Source organism: Hesperophylax consimilis, chromosome 18 (genome assembly GCF_061612785.1).
Source record: "Hesperophylax consimilis isolate HC1 chromosome 18, BYU_Hcon_1.0, whole genome shotgun sequence".
NCBI lineage: Eukaryota > Metazoa > Arthropoda > Insecta > Trichoptera > Limnephilidae > Hesperophylax > Hesperophylax consimilis.
Genome location: NC_142853.1, coordinates 21,308,707 through 21,331,402, shown reverse-complemented (window position 1 = coordinate 21,331,402; position 22,696 = coordinate 21,308,707). Strand labels below are relative to the sequence as shown.

Genomic DNA, 22,696 nt, shown 5'->3' with positions numbered 1-22,696 from the left:
ATCAATTCATAGTCCATTCTACTGGACCGATTTTTACCTGTATATTGGAAACCTGATAGGCTATGGGGTAAATATTATATTGCTCCACATATTATATGCAGGATTACCTATTCTCTATAATGAGGAATGATGTATTCATGTATTCTGGCTTTGGCTTGTCATCGCATAGCAAACATAACTAGAACCTTACCAGTACTAACTTTAATATACAGTTACAATAGTATATACAGCTTGACACGGATAACTTTGCAGGAGATCGTAGGTTATCTAGCGGTTAAAGTCCTCGTCTAGGAATTCAGTGATCGCAGATTCGTGCGTGCGCTAATTAAAATTATTGGAAAAAAATATTGGAAAAAATTATTGGAAAAAATATTGAAAAAAATTATTGGAAAAATTAATTGGAAAAAGTATTGGAAAAATCTATTGGAATAATTTATTGGAATAATTTATTATAATTAATAGGAATAATTAATAACAATGTTTTTTGTTTGTTTGAATGTCACCAAGAGTCCCAACTGCTCCCATCTGCAGTCAGTGAGACTATGGCACCCCCAATTGGGGTATGAATTGGGGATGGGGCTGAAGGTAGTCAGGAGAGGAAGGAGATTGGGAAGAGGAAGGTGGGGGAGTACTCGGCTATTCAGACCAAGCACCAAGCTGTGGTCTTACAACAGAGTGATACTGAGAGTATCTTCCACTCTGGAACATGCCGCAAATATACTATATATTATTTTTAATTAGTAATTTGTGAAATAACACAAAAATTCAAATAAAATTTACTTGCGCACACCGTGATTTGAACCCGTGACCTCCAGCTTGCTAGTCGAGAGCCTTACCCCTCTACCACGGAGGCCGTCAAATAATTGAATAACGAAATTATTATTTTCCTAAATGTGTAAATATTAATTATATTGAGTGTAAATAACCTTCAAAAGTTCCTATTACAAAAAAATTAATACTCATTCTAGATTAGGAATATCTTTTAGAAAAGCCAATAGGTATTCCATATATATAAAAATCGGTTAGGAATATCAGAAACTCTATCTAGGTTATAATTCTATTCTGGCAGTACTATGTAATCTTACAGATATAGCATACAAAAATATGGGAATTAATTGAGGACAATATTGGTAATTCTTAAATTAACGTATGAAATCGACAAAAATGACGGAAAATAATCAGGTCTCAGTAGCTTAGTGGTTGAGCGTTACCTTTTTATTTTATGTGTCAATATAAGATATTCTTATTATTTAAAATTATTTTATTCGAATGTATTTTTTTCACATTTATTTAATATACTATGTAGTTTATTTGCGAAGTCTTAGGACAGGTTGTTTCGGAGAAATTGAACACTTCTTCAAATTTCAAAGTTAATTTTCAAGTTCCGTGAAAGATTTTTTCAAGTTCTGTTATTATTTCAGTTTTGTCAAGCAACTAGCCTATAATGGTATAATAACAGAACTTGAATAGGACTTTCACAGAACCCGAAAATGAACGTTGAAATTTGATTAATTGTTCAAATTTTCACTTTATTATTATTAGTTTTCGAAAGTTTTATTTAGAGTATATAATGTTGCTGAAATTAGTCTATTAATATAGATTTCTGAAAATATTAAATCAACAGTGTTCGATATAATATAAAGAATTTCAAATGACACTTTTTAACCCTCCACTGCCGTAATTAAAAAAAAAACATTACACCTCTTCTGAAAATTAAAAGACAAACCCAAGATACTCTCACCTTGGTGAATGGCACCATTCAGAATTGAAACTCGGTTTAAACTGGGTTTAGCAGATATTAATAGCCAGGTACATCTACTTCCCCTCTCCACTGCTTTCAGCCTAACAAAATACCCCATAGGGGAGTGCCAGAGGCTAGCTAAAGGCTTTAGAAGGATTTTTGGGCGATATTCTAAAAAAAAAAATATGTCAAAATAATATTTCTTAAGAAATCGTAGATGTTACATCGTGGGGCTTTTACAGACATAATACAGTTAAAATAACGCAGAAATTGAAAACCTTACTACATAAAATAAATATCATTTGATCATTAGATACAATAAATTGATCAACTATATTTTGCACATCCAGAGTATTAACTCTGGTTGGTCAATAATGATTTCCATTTCACCAAATAAAACAGTTCTATTTGAAGTCATAAAATGTATTAAAGCGAAATTTTATTGGAATATTGTTGAGCTAAATATATCTACAACATCGGAGTACATGTTTCCCAATTTTTATAAATATAATAATAATAGTTTATTTAAGAATGTATGTAGGGGTAGTGCGACGCAATACATTCCATATTTAGAAATAACTAAAAAAATCAGACAAATAATAAGAAAGATAAATTAGACAAAATAAAAATATAGATAGGTGGATAAATTGAGAAAAGGTTAAACACAAAAATGTATGAAAGCAGCCGTTTATTGGGAATATTTGAACATCTCGCATCTCCAGAGGGCCACCAGGATGAACTCCATCCAGGCAACCATCTCAGTGATCCTTGTATTATTTGATTGATAATGTAATGGAGAAGGGCTCTCAAAGATTTCATTCTCTCCAGGAACGTTTCCGTAGCGCTGCAGTATCTCGGTAGGTGGAATAGCTGGCGATAAGCATTATTGTAAGCGCCTTTTAGCTTTAGGATATAAAAACCCTACGTCGTCGAGTACATAGATGTAACTACTTTGTAGTGAGAATAGTTAAGGCGATGCATTACGTCGTGTAATATTTTAAATTGAGCCGCTATCAATAACACCACTTACGTAGATGGCGATAAGGTTTAAATTCCTGCTTAACACCATCCGACTTGTTTTTAATTATGCAAGAAAAAAACATGGCCGAAAAGTGGCTTTTATTTTATTTTGTGGATGTTCAGGCATAAATATTTAAATTTTTTTCGACCATTTTATAAATAACTTAATTTGCCACATTATACAATAAAATCATAACCGAAAATGGGTTTGTAAGTAGGAGATTTTGAACTTTAAAGCAGTTTTCATAGGCCTTTACATTATTTTTTTTCTGAACTTATAAAAAGACATGTCTAAAAAATACTCGATTATTTCAAAGGCCAAGATGTATTCTACTCGCAGTATTTAATTAAATCATCTGAAACATTTCTAGGCGACCAAATTTTCAAACCAAAAACACATGATTTTGCATTACTACGTATGGCATCGCCTTAAGTGAGCGTTAATAAAGTGGGTCTGCCGTTGTGACTCTTGGCGGGTTCCGCGCAGTCATGTTAATATTATTAATTAGTTAATATATAAAATTACGTCATAAGGTACATCAACGGGAATGGTTACTTACGATAGGGGTTGATTTTTTAGCATTCGCAGGCAGCCGGATTCAAAAATGTATACAATTTTGTAAATTTTACGTCATCGAGTACACAAATGAAATCAACGAATAACCGTAGTCCATTGAAGTATTTCTTGGTCTGCCGACCATCAGCCTGGCAGTTTTTTTGTGAAATATTTCTAGACTACTAGTTTCCTTCATGGCCTATGTCATCTTTTTGGATGCTGTGTGGAGTGTATTTTTAAAGGAGAGGAAGTTCGTTTAAAGGTATAAGGGTTGGGTATGAATCTAGGAGCAGTGTGTTCAGGAGTGCCGTACATGTATCCCTCCCACTGTGACCAGTTGGAGCGCTCAAAGGGTCTCCTCAAACCAGCCTCTCCCGATCTGGCACGCCACGCAGCTGGTGGCCAGATGCTTTCTGAACACCCTCATAACGAACCACTTAGGGTGATTTATGGCAGAGGTGTTGGTTATCCAATAAATGGTTCGCGAGGCGGCTGTACCCAAAACCTCCTCCCAAATAATAACGAGAATATTTATATTACATTTTCCTAATGAGTTTAATAAAACTCGTTTCGGGAAAGACAACATTATACTGTATTTATATATAAGAACATGTTTGCGCCGGTTGCGTAGTACTTAGGCTTAGGTTTAGGCTTAGTTATGGTCAGCCCGGCCTTACGCGTCAAACCCAGCATAAGAGCGGCTTACCTATACCGACACTGAATCGGCACGTAAGAATCTAATAAGAGAGACGGTTAAACTAAGAGAACATGAAATAATGGGCATCAAATAATGACAAGTATCAGAATATCAAAGACGTAACCAATGATAATGGGAGCTGGAGGGTTGACGCATCGGCGGGGGTATGAATGACAATCAGGCTGTACTGCCGGAGGCACGGTGACCCTCCACCCCCAACCTCCAATCCCACCCTCAACCACCTATCACAATCCCCTTCTCCCCCCACTGGGGGGATCTCCCTTTCCGATGAACCCCCCTGGCCCCACCGATGGATCAGTAACGAGTTTTTGTTACAGCTTCGTGGAAATTCTAAATTCGTTAAATTTAAGGTTTGTGAAAATTTTAGTTAAGAACTGTTTGATATTATCGTTTGAATTATTTATATATTTTATATTTCAGGTTTTTTTTAACTCAACATAACACAATATACGCTACAATACAACATGACGGCCTTCATGGCCGAGGGATAAAGCTCTCGGCCAGTAAGCCGAAGGCCGCGGGTTCAAATCCCGGCTTACGCGACAAAATTTTATTTGATTAATTTTTGTTCACTTGAAATTTATTTATTAAAAATAATATAATGTATTCTTCCGGAACGTTCCAGAATGGAAAATACTCTGAGTATCGCTCTTGTGAAAGTTCGCCATTCAGATTTGAAACGTTGCTTGAAATGTCTTTAGCCGTGCCTGGTGACCAGATCTGAATAGCTAGATACTCCCTCACCTTCCTCTCCCGCATCTCCTTACCTTCCCCATTACCTTAAGCCTCACAATATACCCCAATTGGGGATGCCATAGTCTCCCTGGTTCCAGACGGTTGGGAGCAGTTGGGACTCTTGTGCGGTATTCACATAAAAAATATTTATATGGAAAAAACAGTTGATTAATACAATAAATAAATAAAATAAGTCGAAGCAAAGCTAGGCAGTTTGTTTATTTAGATTTTGTCACGATGTCCGAACACGTGTTTATAAAAATCTGTTTTGTATTTTGTCATGATATATTATTAAGGGTGACTGGATAATCATCAAAATGATAATTCTTCACATTTTTAAAAAGTTATATAAAGTCATGGAAAGTGATGAAACAAAAACTTTATGAATAGAGTTAAGTAGGTTAGGTTAGGTTAGGCTTAAAAAAAAAATTTCTCATCGTTTCTAATGACTTTATATCACTTTTTTAAAATGTGTTGAATTGTCACTGTGTTGAGTCATCATGGAACCATTATTAAGACAAACGCAGGTGGATGAACACGTGTTTCCAATATTATTATAAATCTACTAACACTTTATCAGGAAGAGGCTTTGCAGTCTCGTTTTTAACAAGATTACTAACAATTTGAAGAGAATTTTAATAAATTAGCATTACTCATTTTTCTCCGCAGTTTCATCTAATTGAAAAATGTTTGTATTTAAATACTGTTGATAAGCAGAAAATTTTCAGCTAACATTGTCATTTTTGTAGTATTAAGCTTTTGAATTTAGGAATTTTCATTTGACAGCAAAAAATAAGCTATAGTAGCCTGAGAGAGAGAATTCGTACGAGTATTTTTACGACTTGATTATAAAACATCGACTTTTCTCTTCTTCTATAAATATAATATGAACGTATTATATATGTAAGCCTTCCGCAAGAAATTCTCTAAATGATAATGAAAACTGTATCAAAATCTATTGCGTAGTTTTAAAGAACTAAGCGCACAAACAGACAGACGCGGATAGCGACTTTATTTTATACTATTCAGAGAGATTTGTTCCAAATTTCTCAAATCTTCAATAAGAAACGAATTCGTATTTGTATGCCTCTCTTGAAAGAATTTAGTTTTTATGTAAACAAATCTATTTATCGTATTCATATTCTTGCAAAAAGCGTTTTTTCATAAAAATAATTTATAATGAACGTTATAATGTGCGTTACGTTTAACCTTAAATTTATAAATTGCGAAATAACTTGAATTAATCAAATAACATTAATTTGCGCACGCCGTGATTGAAACCACCATGGAAGCTGTCATAAAGTGGTCACGATCAATAATAATATGTTCATGCAAGTAAGTGGTTTAGGTTAAAAATAAGTGTTTTATGTATTATTTATTTATTAATTTTCGGGAAATCGACAGTTTATATTTATTTCACTTTGTACATAAGTATTATATAGCCAAAATAAAACCAATTATGGATTTCCTCCTTGTGACTGTACCTCTACTGAGACAGCTTAATATGGAATAAGTAAATTTAAGTTGTAAGAAAGGAATATGAATTCAAAAATTTATACAAAATAAAATATTATATAAAACGAAAAATTCTCAAAACAACATTTATAGCCATGGAGAGAAGTTGTAGATATAAATCAAATCATAATGGAAACATAAACGATAGAGATATAACATTATTTACAAACCATTAAAGAAATATTATTTTATGTACCTCTTGTATTTGGTAAATTCGCAACTGAAAATATCCACATTGGATAAAACGCTATTGTAATTATTTCACAGTCAGTTCAGGGAAGAATTCTGCTTAAAGTTTGTTTTGCATTGATCCACCCTGAACAGGACACAAGAGCGTGTTGAACGCGCGGGTACATTGAATGGGATCTTGTTTAGCAACTCTGGGCATTGAATATTATTGTTAACTACATTATACAGGAATAGTGCATCCTTATGATGCTTTCCTACACTCAGTGAATCAATTTTAAAGTATGAAGCTGCCTCGGCATAATTATTAAATATATCTCAATGCAGAAGAAGATAATACAAGACAAAATCCGTTGCAAGATGATTCATTCTGAATTTGAAATATGATCGACATATATGACATTAAATGAATAGGTCTTATGGTCGAGTGGATTAAGACGCCTGTTCCGGTAAGACAAGAGTTCCTGGGTTCAATTCCTAGTTGTGACTGTTATATTTTTATTTTTTGTTTCTATTTCGTGTTTTGTTTAGATTTATTACTATCATCTTCTTGTTCAATAATATATTAGATTGATGGGTTTAACTTTCAAAATAAATTGTTCCGTTTTATGCGTGGTTTAAATTTATAATATAAATATAATATATTTAGGTAGGCTCTTGTAAAATTCACAAAAAAAACAACCGTCCTGTGATAAGGGAAGTTGGTAATTTATCCGATGCCTTTTCCGTATCAAATAATTTTATTTGGTAGCTGGGATAACCAACGCCCCTGCCACAGGTCACCGCAGGTGGTTCGCTACATTTGGTGAATTAGCAGGGGTGCCCGGGTTCATCGGGTGAGATGTATTCAAGATATGTCTGCCCACCAGCTGTGTGGCGTGAAACACTGATCCCTAGATTCCTACCTAACTTTTACCTACCCGAAACTTCCTCTTCTTCCTTTCCTTAAAAAAAGACCCCTAATAAATTGATCCTTTAAACATGGTAGATAAAACCACACAAAACGGTAAAACCAAGTAAATTTACACAAGTCAATCTTAGAGGTTTAAGCATTTTGTAAAATATCATTTGGACTACCAATAACTACTAAAACATTAATTTTTCTAAATCCTTCCCTATGTTGACTATAAATGGTAAATGCGGGGTTCGAGGGGTTGATGCAAAAATTCTCTTCAGTAGAAATAAGTCCAACGTTTAACATTATGCGAAAAATATGCGGGAAAGGATAGTTAGTCTTGCCTCCTTCGTGGTGAATTTTCTAGGAAGGCCTCCAAAAGCACGACCAAATGTCAATTTTGATGGCTAAACAATAATTTTGTTAATTTTGCGCGCAATAACATACCTTAAAACATGTTGTCATTATTTTTTAAATACATGTTTTCGTAAATTAAATTAAATTAACCCACTTGCCGACATCCGATCGAGCTGAAACTCGGCAGATAGGCTCGTTGTCGATATAACTATGATGAATACACTATGAATAACAACATGCTAAAACAACGTAAACCATTGACAATGCATTCTATCAACATTTTGTAGCATTCACGCATATACACTCATTTTTCTGATATTTTATGAAATTATGGCGCAACTAGATTATAACATTCAATGCTTAAGACCGTGGAAGTAAGTCGAAACTGTTTCATTACATAATAAAGACAGATACTAAAGTATGAATTTAGCGTTTTTCTATATTCCCGCATTTATTGTTTACTTCATTAGGACCCTAATCCTTGAGGTTTCACTGCGTTTGAAAATCTCCAACTACCATCATTAAAAGCGGAAGAAATGTGTATATATATTGTGAAATGTTGGAGGACTTAGCCAGCCGAGGAATAGTAATAAGTAGATTTCTTGTCGATGGCAATGCAATGGTTGCATTATATCACGAACACACGCGAATCATACGCATTTCTCTGTAATTATATGATATTACGGCAGTTAATACACGAAATAAATGTCGGTCCTATCCGATCAGCATTTAGCGAGGTTGAATTTTCGACTGAAAGTAAACAAAAAAAGGGTTTACCAAACATTTCAAAATAGATTAGATTAGTTTTTGGTAAAAAAACTTTGGCTTTTTTTACGGTTTCATTTTTTAAAATATATAGGACAGTAACTTTTTTATCATGACAAAAACGTATTTTAAATAAAAATCTATGAAGAATATATATTTTTTTTTTAAATTTCTCTCGTAAGTAAATAATAATGCAGCTGACTTCTTACAAATCTTAATACAAGATAGACTTAAATTGCGCAATCTGGACCTGCATGTGTATATATAAAACAACACCAAAAACGGCTGCAACGGAAAATTCGCCGGTTCGAATTCGTAGCTTTTCCTGCTCCTAGGTTCATCATTTCCACCATGTTGCCCCTCTCCCTTCACCTCCCCACCTCGACTCTGTCACAGCCAATCAGGACGCACTCCCGAGACGCGCCCCTCGCTATTGGTTATTTTCCTCCCCCACACACATCTCTCATCACACGCTCCAAACCGACTCGTGTTGTCGGTAGACTCGACCTACCACGCGACAAACCCCCATGGTGAAATGCGATACCAACCCTTACAACAGAAAGAGACGGGGCACTAATGTTTGTCGGTTATTGATCTAGTCTCCGAAATTTCGCGCTCATGGGAGGATTAGCCCGTGGAGTAGTGTTTACGCGCACAAATAAAACGGGCATGCGCTATATCCGCGTCGCTCTCTCCAACGGGGGAGGACATACGTCTGTCTCAAACAGATAAATGTGTTTATGTTTGCATAAAAGACCTGTACGTGAAAGTGGGTGGGTGGGTTATCAACCGTCTCCCTCTGACTAAGGGTTGTGGGGTTTTCCCGCTCGGTCTGCGGGAGGCAGCTCGCTCCCTCTGCGGGTCTCTGTCTCGCGGAGGGGCGGCCCACTCCGCACGACATATATGAGAACAATTTAATGTTGTTAGTCACTTTGCGTTCGGGATATCCCGATGTCAACTGCAACAGTCGAAAGATCGCTTAGATTACATTAATTTGAGTCGCGGAGGACGCGTGGCTAGCTGTCCCAGTAGATTGTCCTCTTCAACTCATCCTCTACACTTTGTCTACCGGCAGATCTCAGCAGGTGTTAGTCACTTAGTCCCGCCAGACAGCTCGACTGCATTTATAATTCGATAACCATCCCGATGACTTGATACAATTTAATAATCGGAATAACATTATTTGATGTAGGTCACAGGAGCCTGATAGCCGTGACGTCTTGTAACTCAATCGCGAGTTTGTTTTATAGTGACTCTTATTGCTACGTGCGTTTTATCGAATTTGTTCAAAATTCAACGGCAGTTCTTCGCTAAAATTCTCGTTGTGCTTTGACTTTGAGTACAGGTGCTGTCAGTGAACTCTACCGAGTGTTTAAAAAACATTGTTTTCGTGAAAAACTTTTCTTTATTTTTGATCACGTGATCGAGTACCTATACAAAACTATATTTCTGTGTGATAATAGTGCTACTTTATTTGTTATATAAACAATCATAATTCATCGAATTGGAAAAAACACATGTGATTAATATTTAAAAAACAATTTTATTTTTCTTTATCATCTATTTTTCATCTACATTAATCGACATCAAATCACAATACCTTCTTGATTGAGCTAATATTCAAATTTTTTAATATAACTTCTTTTCACTCGAGATTGACGTAGTAAACAAATGACATTTTCATACTTGTATTATTAAGTATGTAAGCGATATACCAGTGCAAATAACTATATTGATAAACATCTATTGAATTATAATTATAATATAATCTAAATATCATAGTTATTGGAAACGCATTAGTTACATAGCTAGAACAATGTTTATAACAGAACTTATTTTACATTAGAGTGAAAACCGACTTCAAGCCAAGTTACTCAATTGCTGAAAAAAAATCGTTTTTCTTTCCAGTGCTGATAATTTTTCATTCCTCCCACATAAAGAAAAAATTTGAACTCTGTCACTGCTACAGACATTTTGCGCACTTTCAAGTTTCATCATATATGTAATAAGTGTATTGAACAAAGGTTCGTGCTAATCGTAAATAAATAGAAGTTTGCACTTCATTACACAATACGCTTAGACACTGATTAGGACGCCGGACGGAGTAAAACGATTATGAACACGGTGTTTTGCTGACAAATTGTTTCATAATAGTACTTTATTTACATATAAAGAAGATTGAATTCTAACAGTGATATCTAAAGGTATTTAGTTGCAGTCAGTGAGGACTAGAAGATATCTGTCTTCGTCAGGATAATTAACACTTCCGTGCGTCAAGATGACAACATAAGTGTCAGCAAGTGTCAAGCTGTACCCTCACCTGTCCGGCGGGGCACGGGGCACGTCCGGCTCCGCGTTGGATTTCAAGGGGGTTCCGTGCCTCGGGGGCGCAGGGGGCGTAGGCCCGGACCAACTGCCGCCCCTGGGGGACCCCCAGCAATTTAATATCTTCCCCGCCATCTTCAGCCGCCAACTCAACTTCAGCAGTAACGGCTGTGGACAGAACTCCAAAATCATGGACGAGCTGAGACCCAACTTAGTAGGCGGCCTCTTAGGAGTGTCAGGACTCATAGACGAGCACCACTTGCACCACAACTCTCACTTATCGCATCAGTCGCAAGAGAACAAGTTCATGTCTTTGGCTGGACAGCAAGAGAATAAATTCTTGTCTTCGTTGGCTGGGCAAGACAATAAGTTCTTGTCGTCGGCTATTTCGGGACAAGAGAATAGGCTGTTGTCCTCGTTGGGAGAGAAGAGTGGGAGGAAGTGCAGCAATGCCAGTTCTTCGAGCGCGGAGGACTTTGGGTTGTATGGACAAGGCCTGACGTCACACACGGACACACCGGCGCACACGCCCCCCTCTTCTAGACCGCTCAATGACCAAACAGGTATATATTTATTTCGCTTACAATTCCTCAATTAATTGAATTCAGTATTTTTCAAATTGAGAATGGAACCTTATATCTAAATACGCGGTCTTTATTTATTAACTGGCACAAACCTGCGTAGCGCAGACCCGCGTAGCAAAGACCCGCGTAGCGCAGGATTTGTGAACGTGTTTCTAAAATATTTGTCTCATGATCCATTGCTTTTTAAAATAAATATTGTCAATTTTCTTCATAATTGAGGTTTTCGACAAATTAGAGAGTAATATCAATAGTAATGGAGAACAAAATGGCAACTTTAAATAATGCAATGTGCAGTGTTATTAATATAGAGTCCTTTTCGTCCAATGGCATGTCTTTTCGAAGCTTAAACTTTCTCATAAAAGTGTGTTTAGGTGAAGTGAACTACCAGGAAAATATATTTTCTGTATCTCCAAATAATGATATATAGCCTAGGAAGTCATATGTCATCAAGTGTCAGGTATCGTGAGTTCAGTTCCTCGGCTGTCTAATTCCTCCATCATGACACAGGCAACGTTTTTCGCTGACTGTACTGGTAATATGATAGTTTCGATATCGTCAGGTTATTCGTAACCAGCGAATGTTTTTCTTCAAAAAAATATATTATTATAGACAGTCAGAAATTAACCTTTCGAAAAAACACAGAATCTGTCCAAAATTTAAACAAAAGAAATACAGGATTAATACTCTTTTTAAATAATAAATAATAAAATAATTATTGGGTTATAGGTAGGGGTACCCAGATTATCGCTTGTCTGAATTCACATAATCAGATCTAATTTTGAAAAATTAAAAAAAGTTTCAGTTCATTGAACGTGAATTTCACGTAGGAATATTTCACTTCACGCATCGACAACCGAAATTAGTATTTTTCGTTATTATAAAAAAAGATATAAAGTTCTGACAGTGTTGCCAACAAAACACATTGACTGTCTATAAGTTTCCTTAACATCTCAAAAGGCCAACATAAATAGAATAGATATAGGAAATAGAAGAATGGAAAAAATAACCCGTCGGCATAAAGCTTTTTGTCCGTCCATGTATCCAAGAATACTCTTAAATTTAGAAATAGGTGACACGGTTTGAAGTCTAAACCATTTTAGATACTCGTATGTGTTTGTCATCAAATTAATCCAAAACAATCAATGAAGATAACTCCTTTCTATTATGTTAGTTATGTTTTACAGTGTATTAAATTAATCCAAAACAATCAATGAAGACAACTCCTTTCTAATATGTTAGTTAGGTGTTACAGTGTATCAAATTAATCCAAAAAAATCGATGAAGACAACTTCTTTCTATTATGTTAGTTATATGTTACAGTGTATCAAATTAATCCAAAACAATCAATGAAGACAAAACGCTTTTCTGTACCTACAGCAAGGTGGTTAATAATGTCAATTAACCATAGTACAAAACGATAATATATTCACGTAGAAAGCACTAATACAGAAATGAAAATTGACAAGCAATATAAAGTTTCACATTATTGTAAACGCCCAGGGGGCTTTTACATTATATATAGTAAATATTTTTTTGAGAAATTACAATGAAAATAATAATTAATATGCAAGAAACAGAAAATATATATTAGTAATATAAAATTATTGAAGAATTTTCGTACTTCTCATTTTTGTATTTGAGCAAAGTTTACATGAATAATTATACATTATAATTTTTTTAAATTAAATCTACTGTAGGACATAATGGGCCTTACTAATAAGCATGTTTCAAATTCAAGTAAAAGTTTATTGTTGTATAAAATTTAAAGCATATTTAATATTAAGGGGGTAATGTTTAAAACCACTATTAATTCTACTTAGGTACTTACTTAATACTTTGTAGAGTCAATTGTACAACGTGCCTTTTTTATTTATTGTTATCGTTTGTATGTTTATTTATTACAAAATCTACGCATTATATTTTGTAATACATAAACATACAAACGATAACAATAAATAAAAAAGGCACGTTGTACAATTGACTCTACAAAGTATTAAGTAAGTACCTAAGTAGAATTAATAGTGGTTTTAAACATTACCCCCTTAATATTAAATATGCTTTAAGTTTTATATAACAAAAAAAATTATTACAAAATCTACGCATTATAGTAATGCGTAGTATTATGTTCTGATATTATTTTTTTCTTGTGTACTGGTTTGCAACGAATATGAATAATTATATGCATATACGTATATACATATGCATACTTACTTATATATTTTATAGTTTGCTTTATTTACGATATCAGATATTATTATTTAGATTCTATGTTCATCATAGTATTAGTATTTGTGTTAATTTTTTTAAAGTTATGATACTGTACTACATAATATAATGTTTATCCATGTATTCTGTTTTTCTAACATAGTGTAAGAAAATGAAGAAAAGTTTCATTTTAAAAGCCCAATACGCCGTTATGCCCCCGCATTCCCAATTTCTACTGATTTATAACAAGTTTCTCTTTAACTTCTAAGTTTTTAAATTCTGAAGAAAATATATTTTATTTTTTAAGATAATATCTATGCATTTGTAATGCCGAAAAGGAAATTATATGATTATTAATTAAATTATATGAATTAGATAATGTTATCAAATAAACTAAACAAATATTCACAAGGTTTATGAAAAAATTTAGTCCCACTATTTTATTTTAAATTGAGCCGCTATCAATAACAAGCCTTACGTAGATGGCGATAACGTTTAAATTCCCGCTTAACACCATCCGCCTGTTTTGATTTATGCAAGAAAAAAACATGGCCAAAAAGTGCCTTTACAATACAATAAAATCATAACCGAAAATGGGTTCGCAAGTAGGAGATTTTGAACTTTAAACAGTTTTCATAGGCCTTATACATTATTTTTTTCTGGGCTTATAAAAAGACTTATCTAAAAAATACTCGATTGTTTCAAAGGCCAAGATGTATTCTACTCGCAGTATTTAATTAAAGCATCTGAAACATTTCTAGGCGACCAAATTTTCAAACCAAAAACACATGATTTTGCATTACTACGTATGGCATCGCCTTAAAGCTTGTTTACAAGTCCACTACACTAGCGGGTTTCATATGGTATTTTTTAAAAATCGTCTAAATAAAATTTCACCTGCGGCGCGGTTGTGTTAGTTGAACTCTGAACTTCCTGTCTTGTATATGAACCTCTGAAGGCTCGCTTACCTACGGATGCCATCAGTTAAAAATGGTAGGTACTTTAACTATCACCCTGATGAAAGACCACCATTCAGAATCTACATTTTGATCCAAATGGCTTTAGCCGTGCTTGGTGCATTATCTGGATAGCCAGGTACTTCCCAAAATTACTCTTCCCCAACACCTTTCCCTCCCCAATACTTATTTTACTACTTATATGTGTGTATCTTAACTAATACCTATTTTACAGACAAATGAAATGCCGAACAGTCGAGTCAAAACTTTGAATTGGCTACGCTATGTAGGTGCCAAAATCTACAAAGGCTAAATAATCGCATTGAGTTTGTTAAATTGGAAATATAAACAAAGTTAATTTCTTGCGTCCATCTTATTATAGAAACAAACAGTACACGAGTTACAGTGATGAAACAATATACAGGAATTAGATATTTCATGTTGGGTACCTATGATATGTTTCCTTGTAATGTAAGTATGAGTGTGTGTATGTGTATGTGTGAGGGTGTGTGTGTGTATATATGTATGCGCATTGAACAGTTTATATTATTGACACGATGCCACTTTTAAATTTGGGCAGAGAATCCGAAAAAATGTTAGAGTGTAGGCAGATATTATTTAGAGCATGAAGACAGAGGCGGATTTGCCCTTAGGCCTATGTAGGCCCGGGCCTAGGGCGGCCAGATATTAGGGGCGGCCAATCGTGACAAAAAAGTCACAGATGATAACAAAAAATTACTTCCTAAGTACCTAAATATTCTACGTACGAAATAGCGATATGCAAGAGCGTCTCCACACACAGCACACAGCGCACGACAATCTACAATTATACAGTAATTGAACTAGCCAATTTAGCAAGCGTATTTTTTTACTTTAATTCCACACAGGAGGCTTTGAGGAAAATATTTTCCCTCACGACCTATGTCATCTTAGGTGATGCTCTGTGGAGGGTCTTTTTAAGGAAGGGAAGGATAGGAAGTTCTGAAAAGGAAAATGTATGAGGGGTGGGTAGGAATCTGGGGATTAGTGTGTCCAGGAGTGACACACGTATGAATACATCCCACCAACTGCGGTGCAAGACGATGGGTCAAGATAGTCCGGCTGGAAAGGTCAATAGGGCTCCCTCGCCCAGTCTCTCTCGATCCGGCCCGCCACGCAGCAGGTGGGCAGACGTATCCGCCGCCAAGACCTGGACAAATCTCACCCCATGAACCATGAATGATAATGGCAGGAAAATTAAAACGGTTTTGACCCTAGGAACTTACTGAAAAGTTTGGATACTCCTGGTCAATATGATGGGTACTGAGAAAGGGGCGGCTACATGGTCTGGGGCCTTAGGGCCTAGGGCGGCCAATACTGCAAATCCGCCTCTGCATGAAGAGCTCGGTTAATTGGCAAATTAGATACTGCATTTGTTTTGTAATTAAGCGTGTGAAATAGCACTGTATTTCGTGTACTTCTCAAAGGTATTTTAAAATAATAAGGGATAGAAGTTTGGTACGGTCTTTTTGCTTGAAATTCTATAAATAATAAATGTTAAATCAGCTACTACTCGCCTATTATAATCTTAAAATGATATAGATATGAAATCAAATATTATCCACGAAATGACAACTGATTTTGCTAAAACATATCATTTTACGTCTAAGCGGAACTAGTGGGAATATTTTACAAAAGAGTGCTTTTTGAAATAAGGTTATTTTCATTTCTGGTTTTCATTTTCACATTATTGTTGTTATTCTCTATAAAGTATATTGAGATGATAGTTATAGATGGCACTAGATATTAGTTAGAGGGGATACCCATAGTTGGACTGTCTCTAATGGAAGTCCTTAAGGATTAAAAATAGTATTGCAACTACAAGGTCGAGTTCCAGATTATTCCTACCGACTGTCAAGAAGCCATATGAGCTCGTAGTATCTCTCACAATAAATTCCAAGTGTTTTGTTGGGCCGGAGTTTTATTTAAAGAGTTGTGGAACAAACCCGGAGTCACAACAAAGGTGATATTAAAGCAATATCATATCAAGCAGCAACGCAGTAAGGTTAAAACAGACCTTCTTAAAAAGCAAATTACCGTATGGCTGATAGAAAGCGGCAAAACGAAATCGGAAAGCTTCCTGAATCAAATTATTGTATGACTGAAGAAATACCATTAAGTGAAATCATTCCGAATTTATCCCTATTATCGTATAAATATATTTATACTTTTTGTTTTTGTATTAGAGTTTGTATTACGATATATGTACAGCATTGTATTATTGTTTTTACATTTTCTTATTTATGTTACCACCATAATACGGGCATTTGCCTAGTTTAGGGGAATATTTTATAATTATAATAAATTACGATTTTATATTGTAACCTGTCTAAAATATCGAATAAATGTCGAATGACACTGCAAAATAGTAGGAAAAATAAATGCATAATTAAATTGGATGCAAAATGTACAAAACGATTCACATGTTAACATAACCTAAAAAAATAAAATACCATGCAAATTCTGTTGAAAGGCCTCAAAATTTGCGATGCGTCATGACTCATTTTATTAGGAGCAGGAGCTATGGATCCAGCTCAATATTTTCACACAGCTCAAAGAGTCGACTCAATTGAGCTACGGCCCAATTGAAAGGGAACTGTGTCCTCAGAGTGAACGAGCAATGAGAAAAATGAGCTGGCCCGATACGATTCCCTCGGTACGGCTCCCCCGATGCCGCTACCAACTCCCAGCTCCAGCGTTTGTCAGAAGTCAGATGTCGGACTGTCAGTCTGAGTCTGAGTATTTAATAACAACTAATTCTTGGATAAATTTAATGGCGCTGTCTTTTTCTAAAATATCTCCTGATAAAAAAGAGCAACCGTTCAACTGAGCCGTGGTACGATTTACCAGGAGTCGTACGAATACGGCTCATCAAAAAGATCTAGCTCAATTGTGCGGATCGCTCATGAACGACTCATCGCTACTCAAAATGTTAAGGGTAACCTGTCTGGAAATGGAGTAATTTAAGGGTATTTTAAACAGTTTTCTGGACCCGTCGGGCAGGCGGGGTCTGGCGCGACCCGCATATATTTACGCTAATCTATATGCAGCCCAATTTAAATCATATTTGAAGAATCTAATTTAGACATCGTTTCATATTTATGAAATTCAACCAACTACTCGGAAAAACTAAACAATTTCACATTTAGCTGGGTTTTCGAACCTTTTGAAAGTGTTTTGGGAAGAAATATAATGCATTAACATTATTATACAGTCACAGATTTGGATGTATTAATAATGTAATATTTGTGTGGAGGTAATATTTGAGATTAGTTAATTATAACAAGCGGTACTTATTTGATATATGGGTATCACCGCCGCACTCTCGCAATGCCGTTCGAAAAATCACGGGATATTATAATTGTAGGCTTTTGTAAAGCTGAAAGTATTAAAAGATCAAAATTTACCTATTGAATAAACACCGTTAGTAAACTTGAAAAATTACGACATTTGTCAAAAAATTTCATGAAAGACAAACATTCTCGGGTTGCAAATAACCTGACAGTATTTGAAAAATCTGATGCCAAAATCACAGTAAGCGGCAAATTTCTGAAAATGGAGCATTTGCCTTTACCTTTTGTGAATGAGGACTTCTGGCCCAGGAATTGAACTCACGACAACAGGGCGGGGAAACCAGACAAATGCTTATTCAGCCACCGACCAATCAATTAATTATTAAAATAAAATAATTTTGGTACACACTTTATCGCCTGATTGAATTGTTCCCACAATCAGTTATTAGGGGGCTTAGGATTACAGGGGTCTAACAACATAAACTGGTGTTTTGAGTTAACCTTGGTTTCGGTAATGCCATGATTTATTAGTGACATGAAGCTCTGTTTTGTACATACAGCCGTTTAAGAGGTACAGTTGTGCATATGCGCTTTACAAGCTTTATTTGAGTTTATCTCAAAACTATGTTTTTGTAGATAGGCCCCTGTGATGCTAAACCCCCGAATCCCAATTTTAAAATCAAAGCAAACCCCAGTTCTAGAGTTCGTTGAACCCGAGTTACACATACACACAGAGACACACAACTGAAATCATAATATTTTACTATTATGTAAAAATCTTCAAAAAGTTAAGAAATGACTTAAAATTAATTTACAGTCCGTAAAAACCGTTTTTAAAAACAAATTAATAGCGTGTATTTACAAATTATTCTTTAAAATTAATAAAAACAGAATGTTCATTTTACTCACTTGTATTTTTTAATGTATCGTGTTTATTATTCAGTTTAAACTTATTTTATTTGAAAAAACGCTTTTTTATTTATTAAATTACATTTCAATTTTATTACATTTTGTTTACTGACTATTTTCCAATAATAACACAATACAAAAATATAATACGAACTGAAAAACATTAGAAATAAACGGAGAAAACGGTAGGTACCTAGCTATGAATTAGATATACCAGAATGACAGATTGCACAAAAACTTACATCAGTAATATTATGATTTCTTGACATTGTTTTGGTGAAGTACCTACTTGATTCATGCATTATCCTAAGTTTTGCTAGTTTCATTGTAGTGCAGCCCTAATGAATTTGAAGCTATATACAGAACTAGTTAAAATATATTAATCTTTCTAATTTTCAATCCAAAATACCATTGTTTTTCAATTTCATGCTCAACGCGTTTTATTTTATCTTAAATTAAATAAGTTCAATTGTTATTATTGCTTGTCTGGACGATATTAGTTAGGTTAGGCAGACTACTAGTTAGGCAGATTACTAGTTTTAAGGAAAAATAAGGTTAATCGTAGCGTAAATAATCGCTGAAAAGGTAATCCGATAGAACTGTGATATGAGCGTGTCTGTGCGCACGAAGTAAGATTTATTTTTCCTTACTTTACAACTTCGGTATTGATATCATACCAGTTCAGTTATCAGTGTTTCCAATCCTGGTGTAGTGAACTCGACTATCAAGGTTGAAGCACCTTTCAATATTTTATTACTGGTACAGCTGTTTAAAAAAACAATATTTAATAAAGTTTCCCACATTCCTAAAATGTATAATAATAATATTTGGATGATTTTTATAGCGCCGTTTTTTGGCAAAATCACCTCAAGGGCGCTGTACAAATGTATAATACATTTCTACAAAGAACTATGTTATTACTAACTATATATGGAGATAATATACAGTACAATACTTACCTGGTAGGTCACTTGAGATTAACACTTAATTAACATTAACTAATTGTTTATTAGCGAAATTTAGATACAAGATTTAAGACATAATTGGAAAATTGGATATAACTGGACATTCTTTCAGGAATGGTATATTTAATTTAATGGTATGACAGCTTAAAAAGGTAAGTTTTTAGTTAGGACCAATCAAATAAAACATACAGGAACAGATTTGTCAGTGTTTGTGTAATCATTTAACACCCGTTGGCGATGCTCATAAATTGTAAACACGAAATAAATGAACCTTTATAAAGATGATCATTTATGAAAATAATTGCTGTTCAGTTGTATGTCCACTATATCAGCTGCTCACATGAACACTGCAAAGTTTTTTTTGCAATGGTTCCGGTCAATTGACCTTGAGGGCCTTATTTAATCCCTAATCCGCCGATTATCATCCCTTAATAATCCCGTAAGCGTAAATAATCCCAGAAGTGTGTCGCTGTTTGCTAACAGGGGCACAGCGGACGAAGAGGGTAGCTGGGGATTTTAAGTGCTGCTTAGAATGCCATACAAATGACAATCTGTCTAAACCGTTTAGCGAGGCTTTTGTTGTTAGTGGTCGGTGGCAAGGTGTTGTAGTTTATTGAAAATGTGATTGATTTTTGGTCATGAGTTGCTTATTTAACACATTTCATTCGTGTTTGAATACGTTCGTACTTAAATCATTTGTCATTATAAATGACGCCCGTTTAAGTTTAGATTCACGGAATTCTGTGAAACAATGCATGATTTATTTAGTAAATTATGATAATTTTAGCAGGAACATTAATATATATCTCAAAAAATAAGACAAGATGTTGTCTTATTATTTCATATGATACTTTATTTATTAAATATAGAAATAAGAGTATTGTATCAGAAACAAAACTCGGTTGTACATTTGCATCAGGTATTTTTTGTGGTGACCGGATAAATCATCAAAATGATAATTCATCACATCTTTAAAGTCATGGAAAGTGATGAAACAAAAACTTTATTAACAGGGTTAAGTAGGTTAGGTTAGGTTAGGTTAAAAAATTTTTTTTCGTCTTTTTTAATGACTTTATATCACTTTTTAAAGGTGTGTTGAATAGTCACTGTGTTGAGTTAGCATGGAACCATTATTTAAAATATTCTATTAATCAAACGCGATATTACGTATCGCGTTGATTTCAGGACTGATAAATTACTATTGCACACAATATACGAAAATTAGTTTGATTTTAGTAGCCCAGTGGTTAAAATCTTCGAGCTGGCAAGACTAGCTAGCTAAGGTATTCAACATTACATTGACCGTTTTTAATACATTGACGAATTAAAATACATTTAGGTTATACGTAACCACGGAATGTCTGTCTTTCTTTCAAAAACACACCTACATATTTAATGTTATTTTTATAGTGTACGTCTTATACTATACTTGAGCAGACCTGTGAAAAATCACGGGATATTATAATTGCAGGATTTATGAACCTGCAAGTGTTTATTAAAGAAATATTTGCCTCAGGATCATTGCCTTTCAACAGACGATTAGAAATTAACATTTCGAATGTTGATAAACTTCAAAAATTGATCTGTCAAACATTGAAACAAAAGGAATACTCATTTCAAATAAATAATTACTAAATCATTTTTTAACTTATTTTATCGCCTGTCTGAGACAGTTTATACTTATCAGCTCCAATTTTGAAAATTAAATTTTCATTTAACTTTAATTAACTTACGCATTACGCAGAAATACAATTTTAAATCATGCACTCATGCACCGAAATATATTATTTTTATTAAATCGCTCTACGCAGATTCTCTTTGATAGCTTTTAAAATTTCATATAACATATTTTTACCTATAAAAACGTTAGCACCGCAGCAAAAGCTCTCATTGTCATAATCCTAAAAGCTGTCCACAAAAAAGCGCGATTGAGTGTTAAAAGCTCGCCAGGCTGGTCGCTGCGGGGGGAGTCCTTACGCCCCAGTGTTGCCATTGTCGATGTCCACCGGTGCCGGAGTAACCCCAGTGGACCCCAACATCGCTAGTGGGGGGTGCCATATTTACCCCAGCTCAAGTGGGGTGCTTGGATTCCAATTACTATTCAATGAAGACGGGATGATTCGAATTCAATATGCGCGACGTCAAGTGGAAATGTTCGTGGAGTGTTTTATGAAATGGAGGAATTACTAATTGAAATAAATTGCTTTTTTGTATTTTTACACATTAGTTGAATCAAGATAGTTTCTTGATATTTCTTTTGAGTGGCATAGTAACATAGACCCTAAATCAAGCATTTCCTCTGAAGATGTGATATAATACTTTGTTCCTTAAATTGTAAATTAAATTTCAAATTGTAGAACTTGTTGCTTTGAAACGTGTTTCTGTAGCCCCTCTTCTTGGTTAGATTAGTTAGTTGTTTCTTATGGTTTCCTAACCTAAAATTTTTCCTATGACTATTACAAACACAATATCTTTGATTGACTGATGAAATCATTCTGTTAAAGAAAAAATGTGAAAATAACAAACAATCATAATTAAAGAAATGTTAAAATTTACAAACAATGGCAATTAAACAAATGTGAAAATAAAAAACAATGACAATTAAAAAAATTTGAGAATAACAAACAATGACAGTTAACAAAAAATACATTCATCATCATCATCACTTTTGGCTCTACAACCCCTGGTGGGTCTTGGCCTGCTCAAGAGTCTTCCTCCACTCATCTCGGTCCCGCGCCAGCTCTCTCCAGTTTCAAAGCTCCAAGGCAGACAAATCTTTGAGGACGTTGTCGCTCCATCTTAACCTTGGCCTTCCCAGGCTCCTTCTCCCTATCGGTCTTGAGCTCAGCAGGGACTTTGGTTCTTGATGCTCGGTCATTCTCTCCACATGACCTAGCCACCGAAGTCTTCCCAGTTTTATGAACTTTGTGAC

General features: G+C 34.7%; 1 protein-coding gene across 1 annotated transcript in view; it reads left to right on the top strand.

Moving 5' to 3' along the window:
• Positions 1-8,839: 8,839 nt before the first annotated feature.
• The window catches only part of LOC149415489 (homeobox protein unc-42), a 43,332-nt gene continuing 29,475 nt past the window's right edge, over positions 8,840-22,696 (top strand). The window contains exons 1-3 of the mRNA XM_089642226.1: positions 8,840-8,924; positions 10,786-11,071; positions 11,171-11,376. Coding sequence (XP_089498352.1) covers positions 8,840-8,924; positions 10,786-11,071; positions 11,171-11,376 — 577 coding nt within the window. The remainder of the gene's footprint in view (positions 8,925-10,785; positions 11,072-11,170; positions 11,377-22,696) is intronic.